At 42.3% G+C, this 22,528-nt stretch overlaps 3 protein-coding genes across 7 annotated transcripts in view; 1 reads left to right on the forward strand and 2 right to left on the reverse strand.

Moving 5' to 3' along the window:
* The window catches only part of chd3 (chromodomain helicase DNA binding protein 3), a 41,903-nt gene extending 35,841 nt beyond the window's left edge, over window positions 1-6,062 (reverse strand). For all 5 annotated transcript variants that reach the window (XM_053343413.1, XM_053343410.1, XM_053343412.1 and 2 more), the window contains exons 1-4: window positions 5,510-6,062; window positions 2,644-2,771; window positions 2,374-2,562; window positions 2,152-2,279 (exon numbers count right to left, since the gene is read on the reverse strand). In XM_053343413.1, the coding sequence (XP_053199388.1) occupies window positions 2,152-2,279; window positions 2,374-2,562; window positions 2,644-2,771; window positions 5,510-5,672 (608 nt within the window). In that variant the 5' untranslated portion in view covers window positions 5,673-6,062. The remainder of the gene's footprint in view (window positions 1-2,151; window positions 2,280-2,373; window positions 2,563-2,643; window positions 2,772-5,509) is intronic.
* A 4,981-nt stretch (window positions 6,063-11,043) lies between these two features.
* On the forward strand, window positions 11,044-14,078 carry naa38 (N-alpha-acetyltransferase 38, NatC auxiliary subunit). Its single transcript, XM_053343425.1, has 3 exons — window positions 11,044-11,131; window positions 12,329-12,503; window positions 13,601-14,078. Exons 1-3 carry the CDS (start codon window positions 11,093-11,095, stop codon window positions 13,723-13,725), a joined length of 339 nt encoding a protein of 112 aa, XP_053199400.1. The 5' UTR covers window positions 11,044-11,092; the 3' UTR covers window positions 13,726-14,078.
* A 1,841-nt stretch (window positions 14,079-15,919) lies between these two features.
* dnajc3b (DnaJ (Hsp40) homolog, subfamily C, member 3b) lies at window positions 15,920-22,465 on the reverse strand. Its single transcript, XM_053343418.1, has 12 exons — window positions 22,012-22,465; window positions 20,529-20,639; window positions 20,261-20,385; window positions 20,036-20,110; window positions 19,798-19,941; window positions 18,085-18,266; window positions 17,824-17,943; window positions 17,459-17,564; window positions 17,168-17,288; window positions 16,921-17,053; window positions 16,645-16,793; window positions 15,920-16,068 (listed from the first exon to the last, which is right to left on the reverse strand). The coding sequence occupies exons 1-12, from the start codon at window positions 22,094-22,096 to the stop codon at window positions 15,920-15,922; spliced, it is 1,500 nt and encodes a 499-aa protein (XP_053199393.1). The 5' UTR covers window positions 22,097-22,465.
* Window positions 22,466-22,528: the final 63 nt, after the last annotated feature.

Consider the following 22,528-nt stretch of genomic DNA (forward strand, 5'->3'; position numbering starts at 1 on the left):
AAAGAGTTTAGTTTTCTTCTACAGGCAGTGAAAGAGTCGGGACTGCCAAATTATGTGCCAACAGATACAGTCAGCGGGCATTATGGATAACTTCCTGTTATCAGAGTCAAAGCAGGTGAGCCACAGAGGGTCAGGCTGACACTGACACATTGACAACGCTGCTGCATGGCTAGCATTGCTGGCCAGGATCCCAAAAGAAGACAAATGCAAGTCATAGTACTTCTGCTGTGCCCAACCCATGCCATCTGTATCTATGTTACTATGCCATGGCTGCATTTTGTGCTATGAATGGTGAAGTCAATGTAGACAGAGACTGCTGTGTGTGAGAATAAGAGGCTTGCATGGCTGCCAACTCTCACGCATTGACTGTGAGACTCATGCAAAGCTCTCAAACCACACATCATCTTCTCACACAGTGAACAAACAAATTCATGACTGATAACGTCGTGGCACAGAAAGAAGACACAGACAGGCAAGACGGAGCAGCACAGTGCAACAGCAGCCAGTTATTCACACCATCGGGGGAAAAGTGATAAATAAACACAAATCTATTATATTGTTATGTATTCCCATGCATGCTGCTCAGAGTAATCTCAGTCAGCCGTTCTTCTGGCAGCAGCACAGCGTCTCTCCATCTCCTCTCGCACTGTGCGCACGTTGGCAGGAGTGAGAGGGAGTTACTATGGTTATGGGGATGCTGTGTGTCTCTGTTGCTCTGAAACTTTCACGTAATGTTTTATAAACATTACGCTGCTGCCCCCGCGACCCGACCCCGGATAAGCGGCAAGAAGATGGATGGATGGATGGATGGATGGATGGTTTTATAAAGATACTTTCAAATATGAAATCGTTCTGATCCACCCAATTATAAACAGGTCTTGATGCATTCTTACTTTTCATACTAATTTTACTAATGTAAACTAGTACAGGTGCGTGCTTCTTGACTTAATCCAAGATGTGAGGTGTTGTAGAAATGCAGGAAATTTGTTTTAAATTACAGTTGTTGCTTTTTCCTGGAGAGGACCCCTTCACCCCCCCCCCCCCCCCCCCCCCCCCCAACTATCTATTACATTTACAAGTTTGTTTCACCACTTTAAAACCTACAGAGCGTACGGTAAGTAAAGTTATCGCAGCAGTGCAGCACAAAACCTGGCCAGAGACAGGTCAAGTGGGTCAATTGCCACGAATACAGCTCATTGTATTATGAACAATAATAAGTACAACTGAAATACGCTCTCCCCCCACCATCCTAACCCAACCCTAACCCCCCCCCCCTCCACCACAGAAACAAAGCTCAAGTGAAACGTTGGTGGACCTGGACTTGAAACTTTACACAAACTTAAATAGAAACAGGAAAACAGCTGTACCTAATGTAGAAGAAATGAAAACAGGGGTGGAGAACAAAGTGGCAACTAGACAACACTTGCTTATTAATAGAGATGTTAAAGTAGGTCTTTGATCAGTGAGAGCAGAACATAGCAAAAGTCTCTATGATTATTTTCAAAGTATTTTTAAAGGCATCTCTAAAGTTGCTTTCGGCTAATACTGTTATAAATCATGTATTCAGTGACTGAGCAGAGCTGCTGTACTGTATGCTGAGAAAGCACACGTAATGTCTGGTTTCACATTAGTCAGGTATGCATACATGCTTGCTCTCAATGCAGAAAACATGACAAGTATTCATATGAGTATACTTGCTTTCCAAACTAGACCTGCCTTAAGAGTTAGACATTGACATTAACCTTGCACACACGTCCATGAGTACATTTAGACACTGTGGGATACGCTCTCTCTGCAGGAGCACACCGGCTTCTCTGTTGAATTTTGAATTTTAGATCTGACGGACTGCAGAGGCCTGGAGCACAGACTCACCATCTTACACGGTCTGCTGTAAAAACCTTCCTTTTAATCCCTGAAATATTTGCAAATGTCTCAAGTCTTCAAAAGTATATTTAACAACTTCTGAAAAACACTATGGGACATTTAAAAATTTGAATCAAGACTTAAAAAAACACTTGAAGATATGAAAACTTAAAGCTTAAAGAAATATTATTTGTGTCTTCGAGTTCAGTTACCTCTTAAAAAAAATCTTTTACCCAGCTACATCCAGTAAACCACATCCACACAATCTGACAATTTAGACAGTCGTACCTCATGAACTGGCTGAAGGCTTTGTAGTTGGTGAGTTCCCTGTAGTCTTCCTCAGTGAAGGTATGATCAACATCCTCCAGACCCCACTCCTTTGCCAGCTGGGATGAGGTCTTCTGCTCTATAGGTTGCTGAGTAGAAACCAATAAAAAGCAGTAAGATGAGGAAGGTCATCAACTTTTATATGTTTAAGCTTTAAAGAAAGGACAAGATTGAATTCTTTACCTTCGTTGTTTCCTCCTGACTGCTGTCTCGATCTCCATCGTCTTTTTTCTTCTTCTTGGTTTTCTTCTCCTTCCTTTCTTTATGTTTCCTCTTTTTCTTTTTCTCACCAGACCCATAGTCGCTGGCGACGCTGTCTGAGTTCTCACCGTAGTCTCTTTCTCTGTCCGAGTCTCTCTCTACATCACTGTCCTGAACAGAAGAGGAAGACATCTGATTATGAAGACACAGCAAAAGTGACAAATCCTGAGCGTGACAGCTGTACAAACTTACAATCTTCTTGCGCTTCTTTGCTTTGACGGGTTTCCCCTCTTTGTCTTTCTTCTTGGCGTCCTTCTTTTTCTTCGGCCGTCCTTTCTTCCTGCACGGGACTTCCCTGTCGGATATTTCCGCCTCTTCGTCTTGGAAGGAAGCGCAGAGGAGAGACAGGTCAAACGGAGCGTGAAAGAAAGACAGCTATCAGAATCAAATGAACAATAATCTTCTCAAAAGGCTTCCAGCTAATCCCCCTGCTGAACATAATTGTGCACAACAGAAGCTGTATGATACCCCAAGGTGGCTTCGGTGACCTCTGACCTTGTCTGAATTGTGACACATGCTGAATTAGATACAGTTTGTCAGTGGCGCTTTAAAGAGATTTGACAGCTGGTGTTGGCGACTGCATAGCATGAGGATAATTGGTTTATCCTGATGTGTAATAACAATACAAATCTGGTGATTATCTATATTTAAAAGCTTTTGATTTAAGGGAAACACAAAGAGTTTAAACCCTTCGCTTATCTTATTGCATAGAGGACTCTCAGCCTCAGTGCATCTAAAATACATGACTGCTTTCAGGGAATAAATGATGTGAAAATATTAGGTCAGTTATTCCCCCTGGTACCTGGGCAATATCACAACCTCAGGGAAAGCAATTTAACCTGCAATCTGACCTGGCCTGGAGTTTTAAAAAAAAAAAGAGTCTCTCTCTCTCATACACACACAAGAAAGACAGCTGCAACCTCAGCTTCAGAGAAAATGCAGCAAAGCGTTAAAGCATAACCAAAATATGGGCTGCGGTCTCCTCCATGCAAACAGCCTGTTTGATCGGCTGCGTTTTTGTCCGTTTTTATTGTCTGCCTGCCTTTTGTTGGTGCGCGCTCCCACCAGCGGCAGAAACACACACTCCCCTCCCCACCACCACCACCACCACCGCCGCCTTCTCCTCACTCCCACCCCGTCCAACCAAAACCAGCCAACCCCGCTTCCCGCGTATCGGTGCAGCGTGCAGCCGCTGAAAGCACGCCGGGGTCGGCAGCAGCACGCACGCAGTACTCGGTGATTCAAAGGCCGCCAGCGGGACGGCTCGGTGAACTGGAACGACTCCTTCCCGCCCTGCACGTTCCCCCACACCGGGACCTCGACCACCGCTGTGCCCGCTGTTAGAGGTCGTGGGACGGGGGGGGGGGGTTAAAGTCCTCGACTGGAAACCCGACAATAATGTATCTGTCTGGCACGGCATGGCGGCAGCTTTGGAGTCGAGCTGATAAAAAGTGTTTAAGGCAAAGCAATGGATGATATTTACATTTGGAAAATTACGCATAGGCTAATGATCCCCCCCCCTCTCTTGTCACATCTGCACTGTGACTTTTACGTCTTTCTGTCACATCTGCATTGCATCCAAACCTTATGTCACTAGTTCCTGTTATGAATAAACTGCAACCTTAAGGCTGCAGCACTATTTTTAATGTCTACTGTAGCACTGTGCGTGTGTGTGTGTGTGTGTGTGTGTGTGTGGTTAACCAAGCACCACTTTCTGCACCCTTGAGTTTCACTGCAACAACTTCACTGTCACAGAAACATCCAGAATGCAAAATACACTCAAACAGTCACCTTTTCTCTCCTCTCCCCCCCCCCCCCCTCCTCCCTGACATGATCAATACTGCTAGCTACTACATACTGCTGCAGCAATAACCTCCAGATCTGAGGAGTAAGACGCGTAATGCAAATTGTTATTCAGATAATTATGGACCAGGTATGCAAAGCTACCAGAGGGGGCTAAAAAAAAAAAAAAAAAAAAAAAGGAATACAGTCACACCTTTCTGTCCCGTTATAAGTGAGAGGCATGCAGCTGCAGCAGTGTCCTATATTGACCTGTCATAGCGACAAAAAGAGGCTTAGAGGGGGCAAGTTTCTATCTCCCACAATTTTTCACACCATCACCCGGCTTTCATGTCTCCACAGCACAGCGCAGCACAGCACAGCACAGCACAGCGCAGCATCTCCTCTCGACATGGGTATCAAATGTAGCCTACGGCCAGAGGAGTCCATGTTTATGCCAGTGTTTCTCGACGTGAGCTTTTTTTTTTTTTTTACCCTTCAGGGTGACCTTATTACCCCCGCAGACCGAGCTCATTTACATGTCATGAATGTCTAGGACCTGTCAGATGGGATTTAAGAGACAAAACACAAGCTGCAACTTTTCTTTTTTTTTTTTTTTTATTGTGGTTGAAGCGCAACGAAAAAATCCTGCTGTGCCAAGTTAAGTTTAAACTTTGTTGGGATGCGCTTTGGAGGTGAAGAGGAAGTGGAGTAGGCAGAATGGAAACATGTGAAACAACACAGAAACACATCTGGCAGATTGAGAGAGAGAGAGAGAGAGAGGGGGGAAGAGAGAGATTTTTTTATGCATTTTGTTACAAACTGGACTGGAGTTTCTGTTTTTGCAAGCGCGCTCTCGTCTGTTGTTTTTTTTTTTTTTCCCTCTTTTCTTCCTCAACCGCTCTTACAGCTGCAAATACGGGACTATGACATATAACCTTACTGATGAATAGTGTTTTTTTAAAAGGTGGTTAAACATGTGCCACCTCTTAAAAAAAAAAAAGAAAAGAAAAAAATCAAGGCTTTAGTAAGTATCTATTTTGCAAAGCGCGCACCCGACTCCTCTGCTCCTCTACTGTACCACACAGGACCTGGAGAAGCACAGATTATGGGGGCAACACAAACTGCGGGTTTCGTCTACTTCCAGCATGCCATTTTTCTTCCACATTTTGTAACACGACTAAAAAAAACAGAGAGAGTGTTTTGGTTGTTGTTTTTTTTTTGGTATTTGCTTGTGCGCGCTCCCGACTTTTTTTTGTCCGCCAGTTTTTTACTGTACCTGGCGGGGCTGGTGTTGCAGTTTCCCGAGGAGCCGCCGGCGAGTTTATGTCGCTTACGTTCTCGTCTAGGTCTCCGTCGTCGTCTTCTTCATCAAAATCTCCTCCCTCGGAATTAACCACCATGCCCTCGTCTTCCTCACAGGACCGGAGAGGAGAGGACATTATAATCCTGTCATTGGATCCGTCCTTGTATTCAAAAAAGCGTATTCTTGCTCCGAATATATGATATTTATTTAATATTCAAATCGGCACAGAAAAAAGTGGGGGGCGTTTTGGAATATTTTACACTAGGCAGAGCAACAAAGATGGCCGCCCTCTTATATTTATTTTTTAACAACCCCCCCAATAAGAAAAAATCCCCTTACATAAAAAATGGCTGACTATATTATTTCAGAACGCACCCCCCTCCTCCTTTCTCAGTCTCTCTCCGTCTCTCTTTCTCCCTCTGAGCGCCCCCTCCCTCCTTAAAAACGTACACATTGTTACAAGAAAAAAGGGGTGTGTGACTGCATGTAAGTTACATTGTTACTTGTTTGTTTCTTTTCTGTCTGCCCCCCCCCCTCTTCCTCCCCAACCTCATCCACACATCCACCCTCCACCTCCACCACTACCACCTCCTCTTTTCTCTCTCTCTCTCTCTCTCTCTCTCTCTCTCTCTCTCTCTATCTTTTTTCCTCTTTCCCTCCCCAAGTCCGGATCAGTCACGAATCCGACACACTCGCCTGGGTGTCACTGTCACTTTGCAAAAGATCACACGCAACAACTCTCGCTTTCTGCATTGCAGAGCCCGACACACAAATCTATCAAATATGGCCACCTTATATTCTCCAGAGCCCCCACCGTTGTATAAAAAATTATTTTGGAGCCTCAGCAGCAGGGTTGTGTGTGTGTGTGTGTGTGTGTGTGTGTGTGTGTAAGAGAGAGAGAGAGAGAGAGAGCTGGGGAGGGATTGAGAGAGAGAGAGGGGGGTTGGGAAAATCTGCCGCAGCCATGCCCAGACTTACATCAGATTGTATTGCTTAAAAATTAACTACTTGTGGTGGGGATGAAAACAATTCACAGTATTCAAACTACAGCCCCCCACTTTGAAATGGTCTTATTAAACAGCTCAGGGCTCACAATCTGTCTCCCCTGCACACGTTTGAAAGCAAACAGGAGCTATTTAGTGAACGCTTCACTGTAATATCGGCCCTCTCTGGAGCAGCAGGCAGTGTCAACTGGATGGCAGTAAGGCCATGGGAATCCCTAGACCCCAGCCAGCCCCTCAGCGGCTGCTCGGGGGCACTTTTTTGTTTTGACAAAAGGAATTTTGATTTGCCTTTTCGCATTCAAACCTCTCGACGTAACAGTGGGAGGGGGGGGGGGTCAGACAGGAGAAGCAGTGGTGCTGCTCTAGGTAAAAAAAAAAAAAAATATGGAAAAAATGGGCTGCACTGTATTAAAACATCTGCATCCGACTGAGCTTCTGGACCATTTTAGGCATAAAAAAAAGAATAAGTTAAAAAAAAACTCTATATAGTTAAACAAATCCCTAGGGTCTCTTTTTTTTGCAGCTTGAAGTCATTTTATTGCATTTATTCGCTGTAAAAACTGTTTGAAAAGGAAGATAAAAGCAGCAACAGAGCAGCTGCATGAGACAGAAGGAAATAAATCAGTATTTTGCAGGCAGAGGTGACAGCTTTTCTGTTTTTAAATAAGTTACCGATGTAGGAAACAGTAAATAGTAAAAAAAAAAAAAAAAATCTTAAAACATGATGCACTTATTTGCTTTTTTTTGGAGCATTCAGCTGTGCCTTTCCTTTTGGCCCCCTCGGAGCAAACTGAGGAATGATGAGATGCAGCTGAAACCTCAAAGAAGAAATACAGTCTGTGTTGTTAATGTCATACAAGCAGCCTGAGGTGACCTAAGAGGTTAGCACTAATGTCAAAAGGCCAAGGGGTCAAGACACCTGTTGATATTCTGACAAGTGACAGGAGGGAAAAAATCTCAGGTGAATGGTGCTTCAGGTTCATGTGGTATTGTGTGTGCATACCGGGCTCTCCATCTGTCACGGCCTTAATGTGATTTTCCTACTGTGACACGTCAAAAAATCTGTCTTTGTGTGGAAATTACCTTTTTTTTTTAGTGGAAGCAGAGAAGGAAGAAGAGGGTGAAAAGCTTGGGGTCCTCATCCTTGTCTGGGACGTTCAGGGTCCTGACTCCATTAAAGCTCCTGTTACACCTGAGAACACAACAAAGAGGAAGTCTCTAACAAATAAAGTGTCACAATTCTCAAATGACCTGAAGTCAAAAGCCAGAGTGCCTCTTTCACAAACTTATCTGCTGAATATTGTCCAATCAACTCATATAAAAGTATAATAAATCAGATGTTAATACTCTGAGTCAAGTGCACGGGCGACACAATTACTTTATTGGACACAGCTGGGCTTAACGAGGGGCTTAACGAGCCTGGACTCACTGTAAGCCTAATTATTATAAATTCTGAGCCTTAATTTGAGAGCTTTTCCATACTAGTGTAACCAGGCAATAGTGGCATTAAACATGATAACTGAACATTGATAGAAGGAGTGTGTTGGATTTAAATGTTAATATATGTCGCCTTATTTGATTAGAAACAGTGAGAAGAGCAGTAGGTGGGGGTGGGAGGGGGGGTGACAGAGAGTGAGGGGCTTTGATTGAGTCATCTAGAGCGTGTGGCACGCGGCCGCAACGCGGCGTAAAGCATCCGATTTGTTTTTCCCTATCCTCTCCTCGTTCTGTCTGTATGTGTGAACCCTGACATCTGTGGCTTTCACACCAATAACTGGATATCGTGTACGTAAACAAGCATTTCAATTACGCCTCTTCTCTCTCTCTCTCTCTCTCTCTCTCTCTCTCTCTCTCCCTCTCTCTCTCCCCCCCCCCCCCTGCTGCAACAGGTGTCTGAGTCGCTCCAGCTCGGCTTCCCCGCGCCCACAAATGAGGCGAGAGGAATTTGTTAGTGCCTGATCCAATGGCCACATCTGCCAAGAAGAGAGACACGGCGGCAATGCAAGACACACAGGAGGAGGAGATGTGTGTGTGTGTGTGTGTGAGTGTGTGTGTGTGTGTGTGTGTGTCTGTGCAAGGGAAAGTGCATCCGAGTGTGTGACTGGAGCCCCCTACTAAGCCTCTGGCCACTGAGGAGACTGCTGTTGCCAGATTGGACGGCTGGGCTGCGCTGTGTGTGTGTGTGTGTAGTTTACATACCCTCACCAACAGCATCCATGTGTGTGTGTGTGTGTGTGTGATTATGTGTGTGTGTGAGGTATTTACAGCCATGACTGTGCAAAAAAAAAAGGATGAAACTAGCCAGGACTCTCATATGCTGCAGGCCCTGACACACTGCACTACTGTCTGTGCTGTCCTGTGCTGTGCTGAGATTAACCCCCCCCCCCCCCCCCCACACACACACACACACCACCACCCTCTAACCTCCCTCCCACCCCAGATATGCCGAGGATGAGAGGGAGAAGCGCCTCCCCTGGGTGCTGCGCTCTAGCTAACCCACATTTTATGCAGTGTGACACAACACACAGAGGAAGACACCAGCTCCTGTTCTCCATTCAGAGAGCTGAGCCGTCTGAATCGAGGCAGCCCAGAGAGCCGATAATGCTTCACAAGGGGCCTGTGGAGAAAAAAAGGGGACTACTAAGGAGTAGAAGGAGTAGAGGAAGTTAGCTCACATTGATCCGTGTCCTCCCATTCTTTCACACCTCACACATCCTGCCAAAGTGTTTTAAATGCAAGTATGATGTATTCTTCTTGTGTTTAGGCATGCATGAATCATTTAATGGATATTTCCCTTGAGAGGTGCAGCTTCTGGAGGAGTTGCTTATTCGACAGTCTTGCATTTTTTTTACTTTACTATGCTTTGTAGAGTAAATGTACAGTTGCAGGACCCCAAGTCAACTCTGCTGCGTGTATAACAAACCTCCTAAACTCAGCTGACTTGTCCACAACAGATACAAGACAGCTACTTCTTGTAAAATGAATAATAATTTTGCTTCTACATGCAAAGATATGTACTGACAAATGGCAGATGTGTGTAACTAAGGTGTTACAAGTAGACATTGCTTTATTTTGAAAGGATTAAAAGTCAACAAAACCATAAAAAATGAATGTGGAATATACTGCTCACCTCCACCTGTTGCTCGCGTATTGTGTGGTCAGTCCTCCTCCTCACACCGTTTATTCTTCCACCAGGCCTCTCCAAAGTCATTTTCCCGGTAACTGACAGAGCCGAGAGGGGGCACATGCACTCTGCAGCGCGGAGATCACACGGTCTGTGATCATATGGGTCATATGAGTCTGTAGAGAGAAGGAGTACATCTGAATCAAAAGTATTAATTGATTTGGCCTATTAACACTGACAACTTTAGTTTCAGGGTCAAATCAATAGTTCATTAGCTCACTCAGCATTTCAGACCTGAGAGTTCTACTATAGAAATGACACTTAAAAAATCATGGTGAGACTGTTCGGTGGTGTGTTGGCATGTGTAGGAACTAACTAATGTATGTTGATGCCTTTAAAGGACAGGTTTACAGTTTTTCAAGTGTGTCTTAAAACAACAGTCAGGTGTCCATGTGAACAGTGTAGGTTTTTTTCTTTCACTGTAACTTCCTGTTCATACTGGCTGTTAAAATATCCCCTTCAAATGTCCTTTTGATGTAAGTGATGGAGGTCAAAATTCACACAATTTTGCACAAAAATGCATTTAAAAGTTGATCTGAAGCTTATATGAGGCTTCAGCAGTCTGAGTTAGTCATATCAAGTGGATATCTGCCACAATTACAGTCATTTTAGCATCAAATTCCCTCTTTGTGTTTCCCTGTTGAACTGTAGTGAAAGTATAGTAACAAAAAGAGGACTTTGGCATTAAAAAGACTGTTACATTGAAGAATATATAGTTGATTTGACTCATTTGGGAGCTTCATATTAGCTTCAGATAACGGGATGGGGGCTGTGGATTTTGGCCCCCATCACTCATTCAGTCTTGTAATAGTCAGTATGAACACGCGGAAAGACTATGGCTAAGAAAACATATTACAATGTTAATTTAGGCTCCTGATTGTTGTTTTAAGACAGATAAGACTTTAAAAAATGTCCTTAAATGCAGCTGTCTCACCTGTAATTACCACTTGTGACCACAGAGGGCGGTGTTAAGCAGCATTTAACACAGTCTCAGATGCCGTACAATATTTCAAAAAGTGCATTAAAATAATACATTTGATAGCGGAGTCAACAAGTGTCCTGCAGCTTTGAGTAGGTTGTCATAATGTTGCTGAAACCACACAGCAGGTCAGCTTTAATGATAATAACATTTAATATAATGTTCCTCACCACTATTAGCTGCCTCCGCTGTTAACCACATATATGCTGTCAGTGTTATAACTTATAACTATTTTATACTTTTCGTGTAATAACCCGACCCCAAAATATATTATGACCCCTTTAAAAACAACAAACGAGCAAAAATCACCGTTTCCGGTCCAGCTGGTCCTCCCCTGAAATCCCTCCGACAGTAAATGTAGTAGAAGAAGAAGAAGAGGAAGAGGAGGAATGGCAACGATGATCGCTGAAAATGGTCCCTCGTCTCGTGTATGTATTTATTTATTTAAACTTGTAGTGTTTTAATCGTTGCTCGTGTTGTTTTGGGTGTAATATAAGTGAAGAAAACATGGTCAGGTTATTAAAAGCTCGCTGTATTTAATCTTTAAACATGGCTTCAGTGTTAGCTTTGTGTTAAATTAGCTGTAGCTGCTCTTCTGTCACCTGTTTAAACATCATTTATCAGACAGTAATTACAGACTCATCATTTTTTAAGATAAGCATCGGTTATTTACTATATTGGCCTAAGAAACATACCTTTTAATGCATAGCTTCTAGCCAGGTTGCTGTGGAAATGTAATAGGTTATAGATTACTAGTTAGTTACCCTATTTAACATTTAATAAGTAATGTAACTGTTTCAATTACTTAATTAAAATAATGCATTTTATTATATGCGATTACCTTTTTAATTTTCTAACCAATGTTTTCCACTGTTAGTGTAAGTTACCCATTAAGCACCAAAATCTAAGTTCAGGTGTTTTAAATGGACACTGACATGATCTATAAGGGAGACCATTTATAATAAAGCAAGATTTATCTCTCATTTGAAAATGTATTCATTTAGTTCATGTAGATTTTGGAATATAAAATAAAAATATTTGATGAATAAAGTCAAAAGTCTGACGTGGGATTAATAGGTACTGTCACAGCATTTAAACCCATGTGTGCTCCAAATAAGCTCAGTCATGATTTATTTACAGAATATATTGATTTCAAGGAATTAAAAACATGTTAAACAATTAAATGATGAGAAAAGCAATATCTTAAAGGTCTGACTTCAGATGTAATCCCCTTCAGAAGTAACTCATTTAATTACTTATTTTTTCTTAGTAACTGTAACATATTACAGTTACATTTATTTTGTAAATACATTATGTAACACGACTACATGTTACTAGACACTCTACTTCTAGCATAGGAAGACATTTGTAAAGTGACACTGTTAATGTCTTCATCAGAGTCCAAAGTCTCAATATTGCTCATCTGATCTGACCAGCAGCCAAAAACCTCATGTGTTTAATTCATAATGATATAAAATGAAAAATATCAATCAACTCTTCAAAATGAGGTAATAGACAATAAAGTGTTGTTTATTGATCAGCTAATCAATGAGGATAAGATTGATTGTTTCAGCATTAAACTCGGTGAAAGTAAAATCTGTTGCACCTTTCTGTCCTCGAACCAGGAGCAGCCTGAAGTGTCCTCGCCGTCCCAGGCCATGCTGAAACTAGAGGGGCTCCTGAACAAGAACATGAGGATCCGCATGACAGACGGACGGACTCTGGTGGGGCTTTTTCTTTGCACAGACCGGGACTGCAACGTCATCCTCGGCTCAGCTCAGGAATTCCTCAAATCGACAGGTAGGTGAAGACCAGAGAGGAACAAACAGCCACGATAATATCCGCTCCATTAACATATAAGAGAGGGGCAAAACAAACAACACACTGAAGCAGAAGGTCAAACACTTGATATTAATCACACATTAAAAGCAGGTCTGAAAATGTGAGCTGTGATTAATGTTTTGAACACAAACACAAGTTGATGGCTCCTGCATCTCGCTGTCCTCGGAGGTGAGCAGTCTTGGTGTTATTTTGGACTCCACACTCTCATATGACACACACATTAAATCTGTCACCAAATCCGCCTCCTTCCACCTAAGGAACATTTCAAGACTCCGTCCTTCACTCTCTGACTCAGTTGCCGAGACTCTCATACATGCATTCATCACCTCACGTCTGGACTATTGTAATGCCATCTTGTATGGGGTCCCCAATAAAACGCTGGACAGGCTCCAACACGTCCAAAACTCAGCTGCCAGGGTTCTCACTCGAACTAAACCCTGGCAGCACATCACGCCTCCCCCCCACCCCCCCACCCCCCCCACACACACTCAAACAGCTGCACTGGCTTCCAATTAAGTTCCGCATCACTTTTAAACTTCTTCTCCTCACCTATAAATCGCTTCATGCCGTTGCACCCCAGTACCTAATGGACCTCCTCCATGTTTACCACCCTTCACGGGACCTGCGCTCCGCCGACTTGGGCCTCCTGTCCATCCCCCGCACCAGAAGGCAAACCTTCGGGAGCAGGGCCTTCAGTGTGGTAGCTCCTACACTCCCTCCTAATATTCGCCAAGCACCAACTCTGGACAATTTTAAATCATTGTTGAAAAGGCACTTTTGTTCCAAAATAAAGTTATTATTATTTATTATTAAACACAGATGAGTCAGAGCAGTGTTGGATGTGTTTGGGGAGAGTTTCAGAGGGAGGGGGCGGCTGTGAAGAAGAAGTCTCTGTCATTGTTGTGCTTTTTTATTACTTTATTTGAACTTTCAGCTGCAAAATTTGATCTAAAATAGAAGAATCTGAGTAATATCTTGTTGGTACATGTGTGGAATTGTGTGTGTAACCAAAGAAAATTTACTTTAATGTCTTTTTTATTACATTTTTTCACCAGATACTTTCTCCCAGGGTGAACCCAGAGTCTTAGGTCTGGCCATGATCCCCGGTCACCACGTGGTCTCCATCGAGGTGGAGGCCGACAGTCTGGAAGACACACAAGGGTACGGAGCTGACCATTGATGACGCCTCACCTGCCCAGAGGAGCAGCGTTCAAGCGTGCCTGAATCCCACTCAGCCTGATGTTGCACGGCTGCGGCAGAGCTCAGAGGAGAACGGACGGCTTTGACTATGTGGATTTTTATCAGTCACTTCTCCGCTATGGACGCAGAAGTCAGTGCGTCAGTGTTCTGGATTTAGCCATTCCCTTCATATGTGAGGAAGTCTCCTTCTGCAGTGACGGCTGTACAATACAGCACGTGTGTGTCTGCGTGTGTGTATGTGTGTGTGCTAGATGAGTGTGAATAAGGTGTCTCAGTGTTGTGTACAGTAAACCTCTTTCTTTAACATTTTGAAATAAATTCCTGTATTTGAGACTTTGTGTTTGTCAGTGACTTAAGTTATAGTTAAGTTTGATATTTCTCCTATTTTGGCTTATTTATAAGTGTAAATATTAATATGCAAAGTGCCAAATAATCATCAAGAAATCTGGTGAAGTGACGGTATAAAAAAATTCAGACAAACTCACTTGTTTCAATATTTTTAATACATTTGAGCATGTCAGCTGATTCAGTTTGGCAACGGAAGAACTGATGCCACTAATGACAAAAAAAAAAAAAAAAAAAAACACCCTAAAAAGAAACTCAGAAACAGTTTATTGAAAAACAAAGAGCCTGTCACATTCGGTTAAAATTCAGAACCATTACCTGACAAAATAACTTAATTTGTGCTCAAAACAAAACCTTTAGCGAGAATACCAGTTTTCATTTATTTATGGTTATACTGTTGTGTGCCTTCACCATGGCAACCAAATTGGAGCCTCATTTTTTTACAAAGTTGCACATTTTTATCTGCAATTTAATAATTTCAATTTTCAGTTTGACCTATTCAAAAGTTATACACACATTTCCTTATTAAATTTTATACAGTATGCTTCAGGAAGTGGAGCATTAATCAAGTATTTTTTCTATTTGAATTGATTTTGTATACAGACCTGCACCAATGTACCGTGCCGCTACTTTCATTTAATACAGTAACATTTTGCATACACACCTTGTTATGTGTGATATTTGTAATAATTCAAGTACACAAATGAGGCTCTTGGGACATCTATTAAAGACACGCTTGGTTTGTAGAGTGTTTGCAGTAACATTTCAGGAGTGTAGAAAACTTAAAAACAAAAAAAAAGGGTAAAAGTGCTTTAAAAGGAGTGAAAACAGGAAGAGTTTATGCTTCCAACTCTTGATTCAGTCATTAGTTGTGATGCTTTTATCCAGAATATTATAATATTTTTTTCCTCCATGTTATGCTCTTATAGACTCAACAATACAAATTAAGTTACATCCATGTATGCAGCTGTTAAGATATTGTTGAAAATATAATATATCCACCCAAATACAGAATTCACACATTATTCAAATTATATAGCTGTATAGAAAACCAATCACAGAGAGCGGCTACGATGATTTAAGATCCATAGGATTTTCAAAACTTTTACACCCACACGTTTCATGTAATAGTGCTTAAGTCTTACCTACTTACCCATCCATGTAAAAGCTCAACAAAATGTGTCTCTTGATGGTCAAATATAAAAAATCTTTGTTCTCAAAGTACGGAGAAAAGGTTCGACATGATCAAAAATAGAAGGAAGATGATCAGTAAACGTGATTCCTTTTTTTGTTTTTTAGATTCCCACTTTTTAAAGAATACTGTGAGCAGAAACCAACTGACAGTCCTCCTATGTAATGTCCCGAGGAAACGTTACTGCATTTAGAAGAAAAGAAAAAGGAAAAAAAAAACAAAGATTCCCCAGGTAAAAAGTTCAAAGAATGGCACAAAGAAAGAAATGAGTAATAAGAGCAGACATCCCGAAAGAGAAACTGTCCCACATTGACTGCTTTCAACCACCACCTTCCCATTCCTAAAGGAAGCGAAGACTTTTTATTTTCTTCAACCACAGCGAGAAGTTATTCAAACAGTAGCCACAGTTAGGGTCCTTCGTTATTGTGGTCAGAAGTCCAGTTTTTTTTCACAGTTCAGCACAAGCCTCCACTGTGCTGTGCTTACACTGCATTAAAAGTGAAAATGATCAAATAACTCACAAAACTGCGTCCAAGCTGAAGCACGAGTTGTGAAGAAGACTCCAGCGTTCCTTCATCAATCTTCCTCCCCCGTTGTCCCCCGCCTCCCCCCCATGTTCTTAAAGTCTTCCCCCCACCTAGTTGTACTGGAACTTGAAGTGGAAGCTGCCGCCGGACTCGAAGGGGTTGAAGTGAAATGGCCAGGGTTGACCCTGTCCTCCGCCTCCGCCCTGCTGGTTCTCCGGGTCCAGTGGATCCTCGCCCGCGTCAAACTTCTGCCGCATTTCTGGAAAGACAGTTGGAGGAACATGAATAAGCCAGTTTTCCTCTCATAAATGCTCATTTGCTTTCCTGCTGAGAGTTAGACAAGAAGATCGACACCACTCTTGTATCTTTATGTTTAACATGGCTGGAAGTAGAGAGCCTAGCTTTGTCTGAAACTAACAAAATCCATCTAAGGGCATCTGTGAAGCTAACCAGCTAGCACTTTCCCACCGTTTACAGTCTTTGTGCTAAGCTACGCTAACGGGCTGTTTTCATTTCTACTGTATACACTTCCTGAACTGAAAAAAAATACAGCCAAAAATGTTAACTATTACCTAAAAGCTAGCACTTCCCCACCGTTTGTGCTAAGCTACGCTAACTGGCTGCTTTTATATTTACTGTATACACTTCCCGAACTTTGCAACTTTGAAAAAAAAATGTTAACTATTATTTTAAATGATTCATTAGCATAACATATTTTTGATACTTCTATAATGCTAAATGTTTACAAAGTTTATTCTGAATACACGTCTCCCAAATGCCTAAAACCACAACGTAAGCGGTGTCCCGTGTACATGTAACCATCTCAGCTCCTGACCTGGGTCGGTGAGGACCTCTTTAGCCGACGCAATGTCGATAAATTTCTTTTCCGCCTCCTTCTTCTCTGACTCCAACTGGAAGTTATCGGGGTGCCACTGCTGTGCCAGTTTCCTGTACGCCTTGATGATCTCCTGCTTGTTGGCGCTCCTGAGGATAAAACACATTCAAAGTTTATGGAATGTGTTTCTATGACATGATCTACAATGCATGGAATTTAGTGTTGATAGTAAAGCAGTGTCAATGTTTGTGATTAAAAACTAGTTGGACCGGTTACCTTCCCACACCGAGGATCTTATAGTAGTCCCGCTTGCGAGAGACCTTGAGTAGCTTCTGTGCTCTATCCAACCCTTCTCTAATTTCGTTACTTTCGCTGTCAAACTCTTTCGCCTCCTGGTAGTCGGCCACAGCTGAAGATGGGGTTAAAATGAAAAAGATTACATTAATATACCATGTGTGTATGCTAATGTCTTCGGTGCTGTTTATTATAGTTAACTGTGGTTGAACAAGGTGGGTGCCACTACCTTTCTCGTAGTCCTGGTTGAGGATGTAAGCCTCTGCTCGGTCTCGGAGGACGTTGGTGTTGCGTGGATCTCTCTGGTGGGCCTCTGAGCATGCGTCGATCGCCTCATGAGCCAGTTTATCCTACAATTGTCAAGAATGACGAGGAGGAAAAACACTTTACTGTGAAGCAGCAGAGCAATGGGACTGGAAAATTTGATGCCAGCTGAAATAATAATGTCTTTTTAAACTTGGCTATAATTCCTGCTCCAGAGCGTCAAATATAAAAGGGATGATCACTCGATCACTCTCACCTTCAAGAGGCTGTGGCAGATCCTCTCTTTGGCCAGGTTGGTGTAGTGCAGGACATTCGGCTCTGTCTTCATCACTGATTCATACTTCTCAATAGCATCCTGATACCTAATTGCAATAAGAGAACATAATAGATGAGTAAAACCAAAAATGTTTCCCTGTTGTTGTTTTGTTGAGAGTCAGGAAACAAGATACTAAGAGCCAGGAAGACATTCAGGTTGTGAATAATAAGGTGCAGTATGTGCCAAGATTCCACTATTGAGCATCTTCAAAATAATTTATTTGTTTTCAAACTGTTTTGAAGCACACACTCTGGTCCCAGGAGGATGATAAGTTACAAAAGCACCATCAGTTTCTAGACACTGACCTCTCCTCCTGAATAAGCTCCTCTGCAGAGTCCAGCTGCTTACTGAGCTTTTTCACCAGCTTGTAGTGGCTGAAACACTCCTTGTCATCCTGGTCCAGTTTCAAACACTCACGGATGTGGCTGCACAGAAAAGGACAGATATCCATTACAAAGGTATCGCTAAATCAACATGGTGAGTGCCAAGGCTGCTCTCAAGATGAAAATCAGCTGAATTTGCATGCCACTTAGAAGTAGTTTGTTTATTCCAGCAAGGCAGCTCACTTGAGTGAATCGTGGTGTTCTCCCAGGCTGTAGTGTAGCAAGCTGAGCTTCAGGAAAGCCGCGCGGTTGTCGTTGCGTAGTCTCGTGGTCGGCGTTAGATCCTGAATGGCTTTCTGCGGATCCCCCATCCGGATGTAACAGTCCGCACGAAGCTCCCGTGACTCCGGATCCCATGGAGAGAGCTGAGGAAAGATGGAAACTATTAAAAAGAATGAACTGACAAACGTAAAAGCAGGAACTCTCAGAGAATGATTCTCCCTCTTAAAAGATTGTTTTAAATGTTTAAATCCTAATTTGACAGGAAAGAGAGTCAGGAAGCACTTCATAATCCTTCCTGCTATTGGAGGACATATTTAACTACATGATGGAGGAGCTGTATCAGCTAAAATATTTTAAATAATGGAACCGGCAGTGGTGTCCCAGATGAACTGAGAGGTCTGGATGATATTACAACATATATCAGAAATGTATTCTAGCCTTGAAACATTTAGTGCTTTATAAACCATCAGCAGTATTTTAAAATCAATTGGTCGACAGACAGGGCGCCAGTGTAAAGATCTGAGAACTGTAGTGATGTGATCACCTTTCTTAGTCTTATTGAGGACTCAAGTAGCAGCGACTGTCTGATTGATTTTTTTAGGGAGATCTGTAAAGATACTGTTACAGTGGTCGACTGTAGTCTACTGAATGCTTTAGATCAGGGGTGTCAAACTCATTTTCATTCGAGGGCCACAAACAGCCCAATTTGATCTCATGTGGGCCAGATTATTAAGAAGAAGGAAGAAAGGAAGGAAAAGAAGGAAGGCAGAAAGGAAGGAAGGTGAGAAGGAAAGATAAGGAGAAGGAAGAAAGGACAGGTGGAAGGAAGGAAAGAATAAAAGTGAAGAAGGAAGAAAGGAAAGATTGGAAAAGAAGACAGGAAGGAAAGATGGAAGAAAGGAAGGGAGGAAGGACAGATGGAAGGATGGAAAGATGGAAGGAAGTAACGAAGGAAGGACAGATGGAAGGAAGGAAGGAGAAGAAGACAGGAAGGAAAGATGGAAGGAAGGAAGGAAGGAAGAACAGATGGAAGGAAGGAAGGAGAAAAAGACAGGAAGGAAAGATGGAAGGAAGGAAGGAAGGAAGGAAGGAAGGACAGATGGAAGGAAGGAAGAAAAAAAAGACAGGGAAGGAAAGTGGGCCGAAGTGGACCCCTCGGCGAGCCGGTTCTGGCCCACGGGCCGCATGTTTGACACCCCTGCTTTAGATTGTTCCTCCTTGGCTCCAAAAACAATAACTTCAGTTTTATCTTTGTTTCATTGAAGAATATTCTGGCACATCCAATCGTTGGTTTGTTCAATGCACTTACACAACACACACTTATATTGGACCACAGTCCCCTGGTGGTAAGGTTATGTAAATGTCTGCATAATATATTTTGTTGATTTCCATAATGTGAGCTAGTGGGAGCATGTAGGTGTTGAAAAGCGGAGGACCCAGAATGGAGTCTTGGGGAACTCCACAGGTCTTTTTTGTCCACTCAGTTGTGTAACGTCCTATAAACATGAAGTAACCCCTGTCTTTTAAGTAGGATTCAAACCAGTTTAGTACTATGCCAGAAAATCCCACTCAGTTTTCTAGCCTGTCTAATAAAATTCCTGAATTACTCTCTACCCCTAGGATTCTGCAGTGAGAGAGATCACAGGTAAATCCCACCGCCGAGCTCATACGTACCTCAATGACTCGCTCCAGCACGGAGATGGTTGCGCTGTAGTCCCCCTGGTGGTATGCAGCATGGGCCTCCTCCTGCAGCTCCTCCAGCTCGTTTGCTCTCATCAGCTGATCCTGAGCCTCTTCGTGGTCTGGAGAGCGATACAGCTAAAAAAAAAAAAAAAAGCGGATTTATCAACTTCTATGTGATTCACTTCTATGAAGGAAACAACTAGTCAGCATACAGGATCAGTGAACTTACCACTACTTCAAAGTCCTCCTTGGCCTCCTGCGTGTTGCCCTGCTTTAAAAGGATATTCCCTCTCTGGAGCCTGGCCTGGAAATGAAGAGATGAGATGACATGAGGAGGAGGAGGAGGAGGAGGAGGTGAGGGAGAGCAGAGGAGTGACCCAAGAGGTGCACATGGACACAGAATAATGACTTTTAATACAATATATTCTTTCTACTTGTGATCAGGTGAACTCACAGCAAGGAAGTCAGGCTTGAGCTGGATGGCTCTGGTCAGATCTGGCAGAGCAGATTTGGATTTTCCCATCGCCAGGAACACCGCGGCTCGCTTGTAGTACGTCAGGTAATTCTTAGAGTCTCCCTCTGGAAAATAATGGAATAACACTTTATTTGAACACACATATGATAAAACACTCAGCACGGATACTGTGCCCTGAAAATGTCAGCCAGCGGAGAGAATATAAATGTGTGTGTGTGTGTGTGTGTGTGTGTGTGTGTCACCTTACCCACAGCAGAGTGATAGTGGGACAAGGCTTCAGCCAGCTGACCGGCTGCCAGAAGTTTACGGCCCATCTCCAAGTGGTGCTCGATCTCGACATGAGTTGCCCCCAAAACACCTGTAGCATATAAACAGTGTTAATTCAGCCATGACAGATGTATACCGCTGCCAAAAGGATGAGCGCCGTAATGATAAAAGCAGATCATGTACTTATTATATTACATTCCTACATCACCAGAACCTCAAATATGGTCGCAACTCAGTGCCAAAAGTTAATTTCTTAAATATGATAATGCTTTTCATAGACATTCATAACATTAAAAACTGATTTTTTTTTGGGGGGGGGGGGGTCAAGATCACTGAAGATGTCATCTTTCACTAACTTCTGATATTTTATAGATCAAATGCTCACTGAAGAAAATAAGCAGCAGATGAGTCAAATGAAAATAATCTTTAGTTTCAGCCCCAGATTTTATATGCATGTGCTTATACATCCAATTACACCAATATGTGTGTGATACAAGTTTTAAATCAAATCTAAACATTTAAATAGTGATAAGCCAAAACATGTCATTATTATCATTACTGATCAGTCTGTCTTTGTGATTATATTTCATTAATTGAAAATGTTTGGTCTAAAAATGTAAGAAAATAATAAATATTAGGGCTGCAACTGACAACTTCATTGAGTTGTCGTTGGTCTGTAAAATGTCAATAAATATGTCAGTGAAAAATGTCAGTTTCCAAAAGTCCAAAGTGACTTCCTCAAGTGTTTTGTCCCGACCAACAGTCCACAACCCAAAGATATTTAGTTTACTGTCACAGAAAACTAAAGAAACCAAAAATATTTATGTTTGAGAAGCTCAAATCAGAACATTTTGACATTTTTATTGAATAAAATGATTATCTAATGAACTAATCACTGCAGCTCTAATACAAAAATCTTACTATGTACTTATACTGTAATACTTTAACTACATCACTCACAATACAATCATTTTTCCTGCAGGACTTTTACTTGCAATAGAGTATTTTCGCACTGCTGTATTGGTATTTTTTGCCCTAGTAAAGGATCTTAGTTCGTTTCTCTCCACTGTGATTATCTAATTACTAAAACTGTTTGACTAATTCGTGATTTATGATAATTAATCAATGATTAAAAATGATCTGTCAATCCTGGCAACGCCTCTGTCAACACACACACACCTTTAACTAGCTCCCCAACTCTTTAACACACTGTAAAGGCTGCTTACACATAGTTATTAAAGTTATACTCATTGTGTGAAAGTGCATTCATAAGAATAATAGCACAATATGCAAATTCAGTTTCATTTCTGAGGAAGTCTGAGGAAGGGCGTGTTAGCTTTCATGAACACTTTCTTTTTTTAAACCTTTACACAGACAGAAACATTGTAGAAACGTCTAAAAACAACACTAGCGTTTGAGAAGTCTTTCTAAAACAGCATATCTGACTTTAAAGGAGGTCTCACCGTCCAGCTGGAGGTCTAGGATCACACACAGCAGTGACAGGGAGCACAGGACCCCGCTGACTCCGCCCCGCCGGCACGACTCCATAGATAAAACGATTCACACTCTGATACCAGCTACCTTTAACTCTTCTGCTTTTCTTACGTCGGGCGAAAACCGCTGATTTGTGTCATTGAAACAGCGATAATATTTGTTAGGTCCTCATCGCTTCCTCCTGCAGCTACGATGGTGTATTTACGGTCCTGGTCTGACTGTACTCCGGGTGGAAAAGAAGACACTCAGCTCAAAGGTTCCCCCTCCTTCTTTTTTTTTAACCTGCCCTTCCTTTACTGAGCCGCGGATCATTTGGGCTTCACTTGAACTTAAAGCACCCTCCACACAAAATGATGATGGAGCAGTTGAACAGCTGACGAGCTTGCACACTTTGTAAAACGAAACCTTGCTGTCTGGTGTCGCTTTTCTGTCCTACATTTCCGTGGTTGGTCCACTCAGTGTACATCCGTGTTCGTCTAAAGACGT

The sequence above is a fragment of the Scomber japonicus genome, chromosome 22 (assembly GCF_027409825.1).
Source record: "Scomber japonicus isolate fScoJap1 chromosome 22, fScoJap1.pri, whole genome shotgun sequence".
Lineage (NCBI taxonomy): Eukaryota > Metazoa > Chordata > Actinopteri > Scombriformes > Scombridae > Scomber > Scomber japonicus.

What these genes read in the sequence shown, in the direction of transcription:
- naa38 (XM_053343425.1), top strand. Translation starts at nt 11,093, where the DNA reads ATGGCAACGATGATCGCTGAAAATGGTCCCTCGTCTCGT. An exon ending in AAAATGGTCCCTCGTCTCGT is followed by an intron (nt 11,132 to 12,328) that starts GTATGTATTTAT and finishes TCCTCGAACCAG; the next exon opens with GAGCAGCCTGAAGTGTCCTC. An exon ending in GGAATTCCTCAAATCGACAG is followed by an intron (nt 12,504 to 13,600) that starts GTAGGTGAAGAC and finishes TTTTTTCACCAG; the next exon opens with ATACTTTCTCCCAGGGTGAA.
- dnajc3b (XM_053343418.1), bottom strand. Translation starts at nt 22,096, where the DNA reads ATGGAGTCGTGCCGGCGGGGCGGAGTCAGCGGGGTCCTGTGCTCCCTG. An exon ending in CCTAGACCTCCAGCTGGACG is followed by an intron (nt 20,640 to 22,011) that starts GTGAGACCTCCT and finishes TATATGCTACAG; the next exon opens with GTGTTTTGGGGGCAACTCAT. An exon ending in CCACTATCACTCTGCTGTGG is followed by an intron (nt 20,386 to 20,528) that starts GTAAGGTGACAC and finishes ATTATTTTCCAG; the next exon opens with AGGGAGACTCTAAGAATTAC.